Source organism: Centroberyx affinis, unplaced genomic scaffold (genome assembly GCF_046629955.1).
Source record: "Centroberyx affinis isolate AG114_WGS23_722 - 3 ecotype Tasmania unplaced genomic scaffold, CSIRO-AGI_Caff_v1 ptg003958l_1, whole genome shotgun sequence".
NCBI lineage: Eukaryota > Metazoa > Chordata > Actinopteri > Beryciformes > Berycidae > Centroberyx > Centroberyx affinis.
The window spans coordinates 299,147-314,015 of record NW_027281780.1 but is presented as its reverse complement, the minus strand read 5'-3'; the positions used below and the strand labels follow the sequence as shown (position 1 = coordinate 314,015).

General features: G+C 42.7%; 1 protein-coding gene across 38 annotated transcripts in view; it reads right to left on the bottom strand.

Annotated features, from left to right (window-relative positions):
- Positions 1–14,589, bottom strand: part of abi1a (abl-interactor 1a) — a 49,433-nt gene extending 34,844 nt beyond the window's left edge. For 13 of the 38 annotated variants that reach the window (XM_071541811.1, XM_071541818.1, XM_071541822.1 and 10 more), the window contains exons 1-2: positions 14,395–14,586; positions 1,874–2,041 (exon numbers count right to left, since the gene is read on the bottom strand). In XM_071541811.1, the coding sequence (XP_071397912.1) occupies positions 1,874–2,041; positions 14,395–14,511 (285 nt within the window). In that variant the 5' untranslated portion in view covers positions 14,512–14,586. Of the gene's footprint in view, positions 1–1,868; positions 2,042–3,760; positions 3,787–8,115; positions 8,138–14,394 lie in introns of all 38 variants that reach the window. The other 25 variants (XM_071541814.1, XM_071541815.1, XM_071541795.1 and 22 more) reach the window with 9 other exon arrangements.
- Between the last annotated feature and the right edge of the window lie 280 nt (positions 14,590–14,869).

Here is a 14,869-nt window from a genome sequence, read left to right as displayed (position 1 = left end):
ATCAAAGAGCAGCGTGTTCTTCTTGTAGCTGTGATAATCATCAGCCAGTGGGAAATCAGTTTATAATTTGAAAGTTTTGCTCTGGACTGACTTTGGTTTTCTTCCCTTTTCTTCAAACAAAAAAGACGGAAACCCAACAGAGAGGGAACACAGTTCTTTATTGACCGCCAGTTGACCTAACGTGACCCCGCCTAGGCTCTTGCAGTTGTCTCCACATCGCCATGGCTACAGAGCGTACACAGGCAAGGGCTTAAGGATGGCACAGACTAAGGAATTTCCCATGTACAAGACAAGAGACTGGGAATAGAGCTGGCAGTGCAGACAGTGGTGAAGCAGTGTGTGGTGTACGATGTGCGGTAAGCCCGACCTTTACAGTATGGCACCGGCTTCCTTTGCTGATATTAAACACCACGTCTGACTGTGTTTCATATGCTCGTCTGAAGTGGCCCAGAGCGTTGTCATGGAGACTGACACAGGCAGCGGCGTCATGGTGACCTCGGTATCGGCTGAATGCCATCTGTCAGAATATAGACTCAAAATCTGAAGGAGTGCAAATATGCCTTTTTTGGTCTATTTCTCCTGTGTGTGCGTGTGTGTGTGTCCCTGCTGACTGTCCCAGTATTTCCTAGCTTGTCATCATCCATCTTCCATTTTCTCATGTTTTCCCTCTGATTTGCTGGATCTCTCTCTCTCTCTCTCTCTCTCTCTCTGAAGCCCTCAAGTCTCACAAGTCCTCTTACTCTCCATTAGTCTAAAAAAATCTGACCTTGAGCGTATCTTTTAAAGAATTTCAGGCATTCTCTGCACAGCTCCATCAAAGAAAAACACAGATAGCGGACATGGGAAAGACAAAAACTAAAGGAACTACTCTTGCAACACTTAAATACCCGATCAGTCTATCTCTAAGACAAGTTGTCAACAAGAAACCTAACAACCGGTCCTGACTTGTCACTGATTTTACATGCTTGGATGTAATCCACACTCCAATCATGAGTACGCTATGAGTGTTATAGGTTTGGCAAACGCCTCCCAGTTCTAATCTATGAGATGCCACATGGCTTTGGGCCTTTTGTTTGATTTGTCTGAGCTCTTAATGCCTTCATTGGATGAGCGGCTGGATTTACCTGCACATGGCGGCGGCCTCATGCTAAAGACACACAGTCAGGGAAGGTACAACTCTGACCACTGTTATGATGCCAGGGTTTCACAGGGTTGGGCTACACTACGTAAATGTGAAGGTTATACTGTGTGTGTGTGTGTGTGTGTGTGTGTGTGTGTATTAAGGCTGCCCAATTGTGTATTTAATTATCAAGATTTTCCAGTTTCCACAAGTGATAATCATTGAATATCTGATACACAATATTGGCACATTCAATTTCATTTAGAACATCCACTGTCATAGAAAATAGTCAAGATGATAGTATAAAAAGTAATTCATCAAAACTAATAATCGTGATTAATAGCCATGATCAAAATATCTAGCAAAATAATTGTGCAGCCTCAATGTGTGTTAGACAGTCAGACTAATGGTAATAAGCTCAAAGGTTTTTACGATGTATTTGTATGTGTGTGTGTCTCTGGAGAGGACAAGAGCATACAAGACACACACACAGACCAGCAGTCATCCAGTCATTCAGCCAAACACACAGCCAGTCAGACACTTTGGCGAGACCGATAAACCAATAAAGGAACCATAGTTAGTACAGAAGCCCTTGCAGTGTGACTCAAAATAAAAGTGTTTGTGTGAGAGTGAGGAGAGAAGTGGGAAATGTGGGGAACCATTCTGCACAGCTGTAAGGTCTGCGGTCACAAATACGTGTATGTGTGTGTGTGTGTGTGTGTGTGTGTGTGTGTGTGTGTGTGTATTCCTGACCTGGGAGATGTGGTTGATGGAGGACTCCATGCGCCGCAGCTGCGAGGCCTGGATGTCCAGCAGCTGCAGTACATTGTTGGCTAAGGCATTGATCTGGTAGGCCACGCTGGCCAGGGACTGGGTGGTGTAGGCTTTGGTCTCCTCCAGAGCTTTCCTCTTGTCCTGGGCCTGGGCACGGAGAAGAGACACAGGGGAAAGGGAGAGAGAAAGAGAGAGATGGAAGAGGAATCCAGTTAGCATTACTGTGTCAACATCACAGAACATTCTTCATGCATCCATCCATCTTCTTATACAGGTCGAGGTCACGGGGAAACCAGGAAAAAAGTCTTTTCCCCACCAACTCTCATTCCCTAGACCGTTCTCTCTATAGAGGACTTTCAGATGATGTACCACACCTTCAAGCGGCCATATTGGAGGTCCACAACTCTTGCGACTGTGAACAGCCGACATTTCTAAACATAAGACTTGGCCATCTCAACAGAATTCAATAGACATGGTTAACTTCTGTGCGATTTTAGACTGAGAACTTACAATTTTGCCATTTTTTGATCGATTTAGATGATTGTTTAAATGATGTCAGCTTGTTAGCTACCTAATCTGGTCAGCTAACCATCTCTGTGTTGTTGTAAACAACATTTGCATACTAGCCTAATGTATCTAGTAGACTCTCATGTTAGTGTTAGTAGTGGCTAGTAGTTGCTTTGCTAAATTACCCCGCTGGCTAGTTAGCTAGAAAGCCAAAAACCAAATGTTTGTTTAGGTAAACTGAGCTGACTCACACACTACAACTCGTAGTGCTTTGGAATAGAAGGTGAGGCTAAAGACAAGTTTACTGTGTTACAATATCCTAAACAACAATCTCTTTCAGGTATTTCTCTTTTTCTTGCCTGGTTGTCTTATATTCAGCTATTAGCCTACTTGTGCACAGCCATTTCTCCAATGGACCTCCATGGCGGCAAACGTGACTGCTACGAGGTTTGCGACACAAAGCCTATATAGAAAAATAATAAGCTATGGATGTGTTTTAACAATAGGTGAGTCCTGTAACCTTGCAATGTCACACATTGTGTGTCAGTGTTACATAATGTATTTCCTATTGAGTAAACACATCTACCGCATGAACAATTTCACCACCATATTGCCTTTAAGTGGCGATACACTGATATTCATGAAGACACAGACAACAACAAATCCGCCGAACTGGACAAACGGGGGTAATGACACGTTCTTCAGAGCCACCTCACATCAAACGAGCTGCAGCAGAACAGAGAGAGAGCGAGTCGAGCGCCAAACTGAGCCGTCGTGTTTGATCTCTGCAGGCCAATCCCCACACAGCTCCCTCATAAAGTTGAGTCCAAAGAGCATTGCCTGGAGGAGAGACACTGGGCTTTGATAACAGGCTGCTGGGGCAGGGGGCGGGTGGAGGTGGCAATAGAGGAGGAGGAAAGGATGGGTGGGGGAGGGGGTTAACCAGAAGAAAAAGCTGAGTTAAAGCCAGGAGAGCCAAGAACAACAACCACAAAGACAAAAAAAAACAGAGAAATGAGAAAATGAGATTGAAAAGGGGATTTGGGCGATATGAAAGAGGAGAAGCTGGACGGAGAAAGTGAAAACAAGCATGTTGTGGAGGCAGGAATGCAGCGTGGTGCGGTACATTACGCTGTGTGTCTCATCACGGATTCCCCACGGCGGCACGCAACTAATCCAGGAGCAATCCGGACAGCTAAAAGCCTCTGACCTGCGGAGCCGCGGTGCCGGTTAGCCTCGGCTGAGCGCGGAGGCGACGGAGTTAGTGGCGTTTCTTTTATAGCGGGAATCAGAGCGGCAGATGTGTTGTGCGATAACAGCCTCAGGAAGGAGGAGAGATTCCTCCAGAGGCCTCAGAGCAAAAGGCCATCTGTTGAGAGCACATACTCATTCATGTGCACACACAAACACCTACTACTGACACTGCAACATGCACCGTGGTAGACGGAATTACAGCTGCACAATTCATCAATAAAATATCAATATCTTCTGCACTACAGCAAATTCAAAGTTGCAAGAAGCGGCATTTTTTTTCAATATTTCAGACCAAACAAGAATCGCTGGCCTACATATCAAGCAGCATGTCAGTGAATAGCTCTCATTTCATTTGAACGGAGCAAATTTAAACTTTAACTTTGTCTCCCCACATTTAAGATCTTACAAATAAATTATACAGAAGCGCTGTCCAAATATACAGCAATTCATTTTGCAGTCAAAACATTCCGAAAACAATACTATCGCAAAAATGGTTTTGTCAACATGTTGCAGCTGCCGTGTGCATAAACAAACACCACAACCGATGCTGCAACACATGTGGCAGACAGAATGTGTGAGCTCGGTAATGCCAGCGCATTACTTGTGATGCTTAACGCTCATGTGTAAACAGAGATTAATTTACATACTGTATTTCTTTATCACACACACACACACACACACATACACAGAGGCATTGACACATTCATTCATGGTAGTCCTAGCTTAAATCTAGAGTATAATGTGAATATTCTGTTTAAATTCCTAAGTCTGTGTTGCTGTTGCTGCATTGGATAACTTTCTAAAAATGCATCCAATCCACTTTCATACTATTGCAGCTTATCATTTGTTTCCTGTTTATAAAAACTTCCTTTACTCGGAATGTGAAACTTCTGATTTCCTTAAGCAAGCACAATGAACAAATATTTTGTCTTGCAGCACCTATGGCCCAAGATGATAAGCCTGCGTCGGTGTGTCAAGTGTCGAGTTTCAAAACCAGGACTTAAAATTAGTATACCAAAGAGTCACACTGTTAACAGTCATCCCCTCTACTAAAACACTGTGATTTCCTGTTTCTCCTCTCTCTTGTGACACTGCGGTTTCAAGTTGGATTAAGTTGTCAAAAACCTGATCTATTGGACAGAGAAAGAGAAAAAGGGGGGGCTCCTTTCCTCTCTTTTCCTTCTCCATATACAACAACACTGCTCTTTCACATCCACAGCTCAGTCTGTGCAGCTAGTTACACAGCAACATCCCCATTTTCACATAAACAGAGGAACAAATGAATTGACTCATAGGCGACTCAAAATGTCCCAAAGTTGAACGAGGGATTTGGGCTTTGCGCAGATTAGAAGGAAATGATGTTTTTTCCGGGTAAACCGAATCCAAACTCTGCGCTTGCTGCTGGAGCTGTGATGTGAGGTCACCGGTGGGCGTCGGGAAGACAGATGTGACACTTGATTGCATTGCCAGCCAGCCAGCCCCCCCCCCCCCCCCCCCTTGTTCACGCAGCAGAAGCCGGCCGTCCACAATATCCTCAAACTAATTTTTTCTGTTCAATTTCCCCAGGAATCACAGCTCGACTGGGCATCCATCTTCAGAAATAGCTTGATGAAACTAAGATAGTCAAGAGGACGAGCCAGAGCAAACGGTGCTTCATCTGGAGGACATTCCCCTAAGAAAAGGAAGAAAGTATTTGCTTGCCCAATAGAAGGGTAAATAACACTGGTAGAGCTGAGTGTACTGTGCCAGAGCAAGAGGTACAGAGGAGCGAGGTGAGTTCCCAGAGAGCTTCAAAAAGCTCCTGGGGCACTTTATCTCATATTTCCGCACTGAGTAATGACAGAGTGAAAGAGACGGCAGAATATACAAGCAGCAGTAGTAGACAGGCTGTCAGCACCTCAGCTGGGATTAAACAGGGAGCGCAGAGGAATCCACGGTCTGTGCACTCACAATAAACTTTTAGCTGGGGCGAAATAAATGTAAATCAAATATGATTACAGCCAAAATATGGGGGAAATAGAAAAATGTCTACCAGTCAAAAGTTTGGTCACAGGCATTTTTCTTTATTTTTAATATTTTGCACATTTTAGAATAAGAGTAAATACATCAAAACTATGAAATAACACAACTGGAACTTTTGGCTGGTAGTGTATGTTTAGGTTTTCCAAGTTTAAGTTCTCCAAAAGGCAAAAGTCTTTTTTATTTACATGATTAACTACAATAATAGGCAATAGGCCTGCAAATCTGGGACAGAGATGGGAGTGGCAGTCACAAGCATGGGTCGGTTTCCTGGGATGTGTGAGCTCAGTAAAGGAGGCTACGAAGCACTGAACTGGATAAATGCTTCCACTGCACCGCTTCACCCATCCAGTCTGGCAAGATAACTGACGACACACTCGCTGGAAGTGGAATCGAGCCTTTTTCAAAACAGGGCGTTGCATCGCTTTGGCTGTCAGGCCCGCTGGCTGCGTTGGGGCGGTAGGAAGGAAAGGTCCAGACTTCCTCCCTCAGGACAGAAACTGTTCTGGGGTCAGGGGAGGTGGAGCCTGCCTCCTACATATCTGCTGCCTCTCCACCCGGCAGCTCTGCTCTGGGTAGAAGTAGGAAATGGACAAAATGTGCAGTCCTCCTGACTCTGTCTGATATGACTAACAGAGGAGAGGGAACTCAGACAAATGCCTCGATCAAAACTCTGGATCATCCATTTTAAAAACTTAAGCACAGCTGAGGTTTGGAGCACAACCAGGATTTAGCCTCTTTACATGCCGACAAAGAGTTCAACAATGGGCTACAACCGCTAACATTGCCGCTGTTTGCTTTGCGCTGAATGTAAGAACAAGTATGGACATTCCCAGAGTTAAAAAACAACACGATACAGCGAAGTGAACCGCTGGAGTTCTACAGCTGACAAGCAGATTTGCGTGTATGTGCTCCCACTTGTCCGGAGGGGAAATGCGCTCAGAAAAAAACATCGTCCCAGGAATGCGTGGAATTCCGCCCCGTGTCATACATCTTGAAACTTTCAAGTGTTGCTGAAGAGTTCTGTCACACACACACACACACACACACACACACACACACACACACACACCGCAAAGTCTGGAGGATGAGCGCAGATGAACAAAAAAAACAAACATAACGTGGCTATATCAGGAGATCTATAATTCAACTTTGTTTTCCCTTAAACTTGCCAGGTTGGACGAGAAAAGGTTTCTCACAACAGAAATAGGACCAAACTGACATTCTGGAAACTGTGTTTCATACCAAAAATACCTTTTAACTTCAAAACACTGTAGTTAGGGGAGTTGGAGGGAAAATGACTGGATCGATTTAGTGTATTGTATATTTATAATGGAGAGGACAACTTTTAATTTGAGAACTCAGAAAGACAGATTTGATGAAAATTTGGGAAAATGGGTCACTCATGTTACACCTTTTTGTATGAAGAAAGTACCTTCTATTGCAATTATGGACCTCCCTCTTTAGTGGTATTATTTTACTTTAAGTTATTGTATCATGTCTTCTTGATGCAATCATTTCGTGTTAAAAGTGTCTTGTTAAATAACTGTATTTCAAAATGAATAAAAAGAGAATTTCAGAGAAGAAATCGGCCTTAACTAACTTTCAGTTTCTCTTGACATCAGAGGCAAAATTCTCCTGGAAAGCAAAAGCTAATGTGTGAAAGCACAGCGGAGATCATTTCATTGAGCAGTTAAAGCCATCCCGCCCAGGTGAAATGACTGTAAATCCAATTGGAAGGTGGTGGAGCTCACCAGGCACTTTGCTCCGTGTGATGTATCGACTGCTGATTACCGTCCACTGGATGGGGGTGAGATAAGTGGGACAGGAGGCAGCTGAGAGATGCTGCTGTGGGTTGTTGTATTGATGTGGTCGTCTGAGATCCAGCCACTGATTGGAGGGAGTAAGGTAAAGCCAATGGATCGGGGATTATAAGAAAGACATGTCCAGCGTTTTCTAGGCTTGTAAGGATCCAACCAAACATGTTCCAAGCCATCGCCTGACCATTTAGCTTCTTCTGCTACAGTCGAGCTGATATTATATAAGATTGCATTATCTAGACATACTTTCTGGCTTAAATGAGGTCAAAAGTTTTGAATATTACCCTTGCAAAAAAAGAGAATGCATCGATTTCTACTATAGAATTTGATCATATTTCAACAACTAAAATGTGATTAGCCTGCGAGGTAATGCCCTGTCATTAGCTTTCAATGTGCTGGAATACCAACATTATGTTTTAAATTGTATTAATGCTGAACGATTATCGATATAAGGTCTCTGTCATGGTTTAAGAAATGATTTATTGACCCATCTCCTTGATGTAAACTCTCAGGGTATTAATGTGCAATCCAGGCACACTGTCTGCCTCGTTTGCTGCAGATTAGACTTGGATGATACGGAAGACGGAGAGCTAAAGGCGAGTTAAATATAGTCGATTAAGCCAAGGAACAAGAAGCCGGCCCGCTGCTGAAGGTATCGATCGTAAAACAATACCCCTTGTTTTCAACGATAGGGAGAGTCATCAACCTTTTTGCTAGATGGAGGAGAATGTAACCACACCTAGAAATATGAAACTGTGAGAAACTGAACACCGGCCCGAGCCACCAGAGAGACAGACGGGATAGTGAAAGCAACGTCAAAGACCAAGAGAAAACGTCTGAACTGAAGACATGTTGGAGAGCTGCAGTCTCGGCCCTTTCCAAACTCAGCGGTACGATAAGCGAATTGTTAATTTCTGCTCCTCCTGCGGGGCAGATGGAGGCTGACTGAAAGGCCATAAGGTCCACCTGACCTTGAAGAACTGCCAAAGCGCAATTAAAAATTCCATCAGCATGTCAGCGAAGGGACACAAAAGGGGAACCTTGCACATGACAGAAACTCATTAGCCTTTTCTTGAGTCAGTCTCTTAGGTTGGTGAGTCCAGACGGAAAGTCACAGCTCTGCGGCCAACAAAACCTCACTGGCACTAAACAAACAAAAAAAGAAACCGAATCATGTGCTGTTCTTCAGTTTTTCAAGTCTCTCTTCTCTTGTCAGTGTTTGAGGAGCTCTCCTACCCGTTTACTGGGTCACTGCGACATGAAGGCATTTTGGGTGGATTCTTCACACTGTTTCCTAATCACATGAAAAGGCCTTTTGGCTGCCGCTTTGAAAATAGAGACTAAATTCTGTGTGAATCCAACTGCATGACACATTTGAAGTCTAGTTTTCCAGGATTATTTAGAGCTTAATTGTTAAAGAAGACAGTTTTAATCTTAAATTAAGGTGTCGACTCCATGCACACACCCCTGATTTCTGAAGTCCTATATTCCAGCAAGGTTAGTAGAAGATCAGGCCAACAGTCTGGACCAAACCAAGCCTCATCAGCTGAGGGAGGGGGGGGGGGGGGAGTGACAGGTGGTTGAAAGGATGAATGGGCTCGGCTGGTAGGCTCTGCATGCTGGGAGAAAAACCAGGCCACTCCTCAGAGAGAGAGAGAGAGGCAGAGAGAAAGAGGAGCAGGAAAAGAGGACTCAGTAATCCAGAGAGACGGAGCGGTGTGAAAACGCCACATTTATCACCTTCAGGCAAGTCTGGCTCTGTTCCAGGGGAAAACTGCTGGGACGCGGCGTGGGACAGGTACACCAAGGTTATGTGACCGGGACATAAAGAGGGCATCTCTTTTTTTTTTCCTCCCCCTTTTGTCTCACACTCTTACATGATGGCAGGGACCCACATTCATAAAGCCTCCCACCGTGCCAGTTTGGGAGCGCTCATAATCTACCTTGTTCATTCAGTTGAGATTTAAAAAGCACACAAGTTGGCATCATGGTGGCTCAGCAGGCCGAGTCACATGCTGGCTGTGGCTTTGAATCTGGATCATGACCTTTGTCACATATCATCTCTCTGCCATTTCCCCCTGTCTCTCGTTACTGTATACTGTCTAATAAAGCAGAAATGCCGTAATAAAATATGAAAGAGCAGCTTACTCTTGACACTTTTACACAACATTTGTACACATTCAGCACCGCACATAAAAGCACAGAAAAAAGCAGAAGTGCAACCTGAATATGACTTTGACTTTTATATCTCAAACACAAATAAATGTGGGATTTATCAGCCGTTTCTTTTTTTTTTTACCTACATCAGTGCAGCCTGCCAACATGGCCAGGTGGCCCACTGTGCATATGTGTCCTCGTTCAGAGAGGCTGTCACTTTCACAGAGGTTAAACAAACATGCTGCTGACTTGCATCCCTGAAAAGATTATGGTCAAGGGCAAGAATATAAATCAGATTCTCATATGATTTTTGCCAACATTTTGGGAGAGAGAAGGCAAGTGCTGAGCTCAGTATAACCTTTGTTAGTGTGTCTTAAAGTTAATGCGAATGACTGTTTTTTGGCACTAGTCCTATTATAGTCCTGGTAAGCTACTTCCTGACACAGACAAGGCATTTCATCTTTTGAGTCAGCAGGGAAGCAGGAAACGCAAGTCTAACCTGTCATGGTGTCTCTCTCTCTCTCTCTCTCTCACACACACACACACACACACACACTTCCAAATAGTCCCTTGGACAAACAAAACTCAGTACTATCAGCCAGAAAGTGGGGCGGTGATCTGTCCTTCTTTACACGGTGCTTTAACCATCTGCTTCTGCCTGGTGAGCTGCAGAGCTGCACTACAGTCAATACACTCACAATACCAGAGAGAGAGAGAGAGAGAGAGAGAGAGAGAGAGAGAGAGAGAGAGAGAGAGAGAGAGAGAGAGAGAGAGAGAGGGGATGGAAATGTGAAGCAAGAGCGCTGAAAGGACAAGCTGATTCAAGCTGAGGCATGTTGCTATGTACTCGGTTCAGTCTGGAGCTCAACAGTGTGTGTGTGTGTGTGTGTGTGTGTGTGTGTATGTATCAGAGGGAGCGAGAGTGTATCTCCAGACAGAAAGAAGGCTTATGAAAAGTGTGCTTTTAGTGTGACGCTCGCTGCACACAGAGCTCGCAACGTGTAGCGCAAAAGCTTCAAATCCTGCGTTTTGTGTCAACAGTATGAACAGGAGGCTTTGGACACACTCACGACTCTGGGGTTAGACCGATATATATATGGGGCCGATATTGGCTCTACATTAAATATCGGACATGTCATTCATCCTTCGATATAATGGATGTTCCTCCCTGAGCACAGATACATAAAAACAGTCTGTAAAACCTGTTTTTTTGTAAATTAATTCCTCCTATAAAAAGGCTAAATGTATCCCAGCGTTTCCTTGTCATTGAAAAGGAGTGGTGGGTCACTGTGCCTTAAGGACCTGCTGACCCACTTAGAAGAATTTCATTAGTCTGGTTGGGTTTCAGTGAAGAGTTTTAGTGTCCCATGATGCTCTAAATGCTGCTTCAGAGGTTTTTCCACTGTGCCAAGAATAAAATCCTGGGACCAATCACTGAATCCTTGTCATTTTTTGGCATTAAAATGGTCAAAAAAATTGGCAGCTTATGGACTGGTCTACAAATATTGATATCGGACAAACCATATCAGTCATACCTTCAACAAACCTTAACATCATCATGGTGTTAAAAATTAACTCAAAAGTAAACAGCTGCCTATTACAGAAGTTAAGGCAACTTGTATCTCAGGCAACTGAAGGCAACTGTATATGGGAAAAAACAATATCTACCATATATAGAATTTTGTTATTGGTTTGTGAATTTTGTTATTTAGCTGTAGTTATTATATCAGGTTATATATCAGATAATATAATAACTACAACTAGATATGTTTCCCATAGATTCTCAGGTTGAGGTGGGTGGGGTAAACGCAGCAGAAAATACTTTTTTTTTTTTTTACATATAGCATAAAAAGCTTTGTTAATGTTTAGGGCTTGGAGCCAAAGGGGAGTAAGTGCGATTTTGGACGAATACGAGTATTATATATCAATTGAAGGTCTCAGTGAGATCTTTTCGATGCCAAAAGGACACAACTGAAATCATGACCCATAAGTTTTAATTAAACAAAAACTGAAAGCTGTAACAGTAAAAGTAGGGTTTTGTTTGCTGCCAAAAGGGTGTAACTGCACTTTCGCCCTTTTGACACCAAGCAAAACCTCACTTTTGACACTGAACAAGCATTGTGGGTAGAGGATTCTAACAGCACTTAGGTCAACTCAAAATGCATGCTGACGTAAGTAATGCTAGCATGGCAGCATGATCACATCATTTTTAGTATCCTATTCATATCCCAATTAATATTCTAGGTCAATATTAGATGAATGTTAATATTCCCATGAAATACTTCGGCCTACAGATTCAAAATGTTATTTTATAATGTTAGGAGTGTGAAATGGTCAAGATGAGCTGTGGTAGTCAGACTGCTGGTAGCTGAAGTTCTCCCTCAGTGTTATGAGGAGTTTTACAGGTCTGTACAGTGTATGTATTATACTAGCAAAAGGAAAAAAAAGTAGTAGTTTAGAATCAAAAGTAGTTTCTTATGTCTACTGAGGTTTATTAAAAAGGTTTATTAAAAGTTTTTAACAGAAAAAAAATTATCAATCAATTTGATATCAATTTGCCTACAATTTTAAAGGCCTTGGTGAAAGTTGCTGAGCATTACTTCAAGATAAAGATATTCATTCTGATCTTGTTGAATGAATGTGTTTTACAATTGTTTACTTACATACGCCCATATTCTGCATGGCTGTACTGGGAAAATGTTTGTGCCAAAAAGGCGTATTTCACTCTTTTGCCATTTTTAAAAAAAGTTAACAAATATAATTCAACTAAAACTGTAGCAGTATTGTTTTTATAGTAATGCTCAATCTGATAACACAAAAAGTGTAAATATTGTGCTTAGTATGTGGTAACGGCAGCTGATCCAAGTTTGTATAGTATAACGCACTTATGCCCCTTTGGCTCCAAGCCCTCGTTATTGTGCCATTTTGGGAAATCTATTCATTGTGGGTCTGTCTGATATCACAGTGAGAAAACTCTGGACTATAACTCATACTTAGCCTTGTATTTCCATACAAAATTATGGGCAGAATGCTAGGAATATATGTAGTAATATTTTAACTATACATAAATATATATATATATATATTCAGCCCCCACGCTGTACATTGTTGCTTCACTGTATCTGAAGTATAATGATGAATAGCCACATTGACAAACAGCCACATCCCACAGCTTTAGATCTGACTTCAAAAAGCAGCGGGGGGGAAACTGCTTCATCCACTTCACTTAGGCTTAGACACAGCGCTTCCTCAGATGGCAAAAACCCTGTCAAGGAGAACGAGACTGTTTCTGTGTCTGTGTATAATTGGCACAAAGCTTCAGAGGCCTTGCCTTACACAGCCGAAATCATCTGAGGACGAGTAAGAGAACTGCCCAGAAAACTAAATTACAGGGAGTCCTGGTCCTGGGGGAGGACAGCTGGAATGGACACACCCTCTCCGGCTGATATGGTGGGCTGTCTTCCTGCTCCGTGGCCAGAAATATGTTTTCTCACCACTGCCTGTCACTCGCATATTCTTTCCAAAGGCAGATCCTGAGTTTTCCAGTAGGATTTCTGCAGCTATCATCTCACCAATAACCAAAATAAAAGGACATCTACGGTCATCTGACACTGATCAACTCTGAGAACAATTTCATTTTGACGTTTACATCAAAATACTGTCAAAACATAATTCTAAGGCAGGAGCAAGTCAATTGAAAAAACATTAATGACCAGTAAATTAGCTGATACTTCCAAAAAACATCAACTTAAAGCTGAATCAGAAGCATTAAAGCATTAAAGCTGAATTCAAGCAGTCCCATTTAGCAGATTAAACCAGGTTCAGTTCCCATGAATAAGTTGGGGGGGGGAATCAATATCTCCAACCTTTATTGTCCAAGTAACAATACAATTACATTTTCTCTCCCTTACTTACAAGCCTGTAAAGCCAAATCTGAGTCAAGCTTTCTTTTCCAAGTATGACAACGGCTTGTATCTCCATCAAATATGACTTGGTAAAAAAAAAAAAAAACTATTAAATGATATACAGCCCTTCTATAGAGTCCCATGCTTATAATAAATGGCGTTAGAGTTGTTAAGAAATATTGGGCAGCATCAATAAAAGCCATAAGACTGACTGGAGCTGAATACATTAGAAGTCACTATAATATACCTATAGGGATTTTAAAGTGAGTCTGTGGTAGCCAATAGTGAGTTTAATGACTTTAGCACACTTTATGGTGTTTTACCGCCTATTATGTCACTATAATATTCCTATAGAGACTTGTAGTTTTGATGTGACATACGTATAGTTTCCTTCTAAAAATGTATTGTAGTTCTTTCTCGTTGGGGAAACTTTCCTGCCAATGAAATTTAAACATTTTAACGGCTCAAACATGTTCAACAACCTACTGTAAACATATATATATATAGCTTTCTATCAGCAGTGAGTGTGAAAGCAGTTTTGACCCGAGACTATATTTTTTTTTTAAAGTAGACACACCCTCTGTGTAAACGAACTAAATGTAATCAATGATGTGATCAGTCCGGTTTAGATGCAAGCTGGACTGCAGTAAAGCTCCATCTTCTTATTTCACCGCTAGAATAAAATACTCTTTGGGCGGAGAGGATATAATTTCAACAACCATGTCCAGTTTCTTTATCCACATTTCCTGTCCCAGCCGTTCACCCACCAGGCTTCGCGACAAAGGAGGTGATGATATGTTAAAAAAGCGTGGAAAGAGATTTATAGCCGCTCTCTTACCTGGACATAATTGTTCTCGCAGTAGTCTGCTACTCTGGTGAGGTTTTGGTAACTCTCTACGAGCGCTCTTTTGCCGGCCGGGATCTCTTCCTCTAACAACATTTGTAGCTCTGCCATCTTACATCTCTCCGCAGAGCCTCCCTTCCCTTCGCCTTTTCCCTTTGATTGAAACAACCACCAGCTCCGCTCTGCCTCGGCTCGGAGAGAGAAAAAAAAAACTATTGTGGGATTCCTGCCCTCGCTCCGGCTCCGGCGCCGAAGATCGTCTATGTTTGGGAAGAGGAATCACTCAATAGATGAGGGGGGGTGGTGGTGGGGGTGGGGTGGGGTGGGGTGGGGGGGGGGGGGTGGTACTGGGTTTCCGGTCTGCAAGCATGCGCGCTCCAGCTATTTTGTTCATTGTTTCCCAATACTTTATTTAAATTTTGAATGTGCCGTTTACATCTACAACTGGAACATCTTACTTAGCCCACTT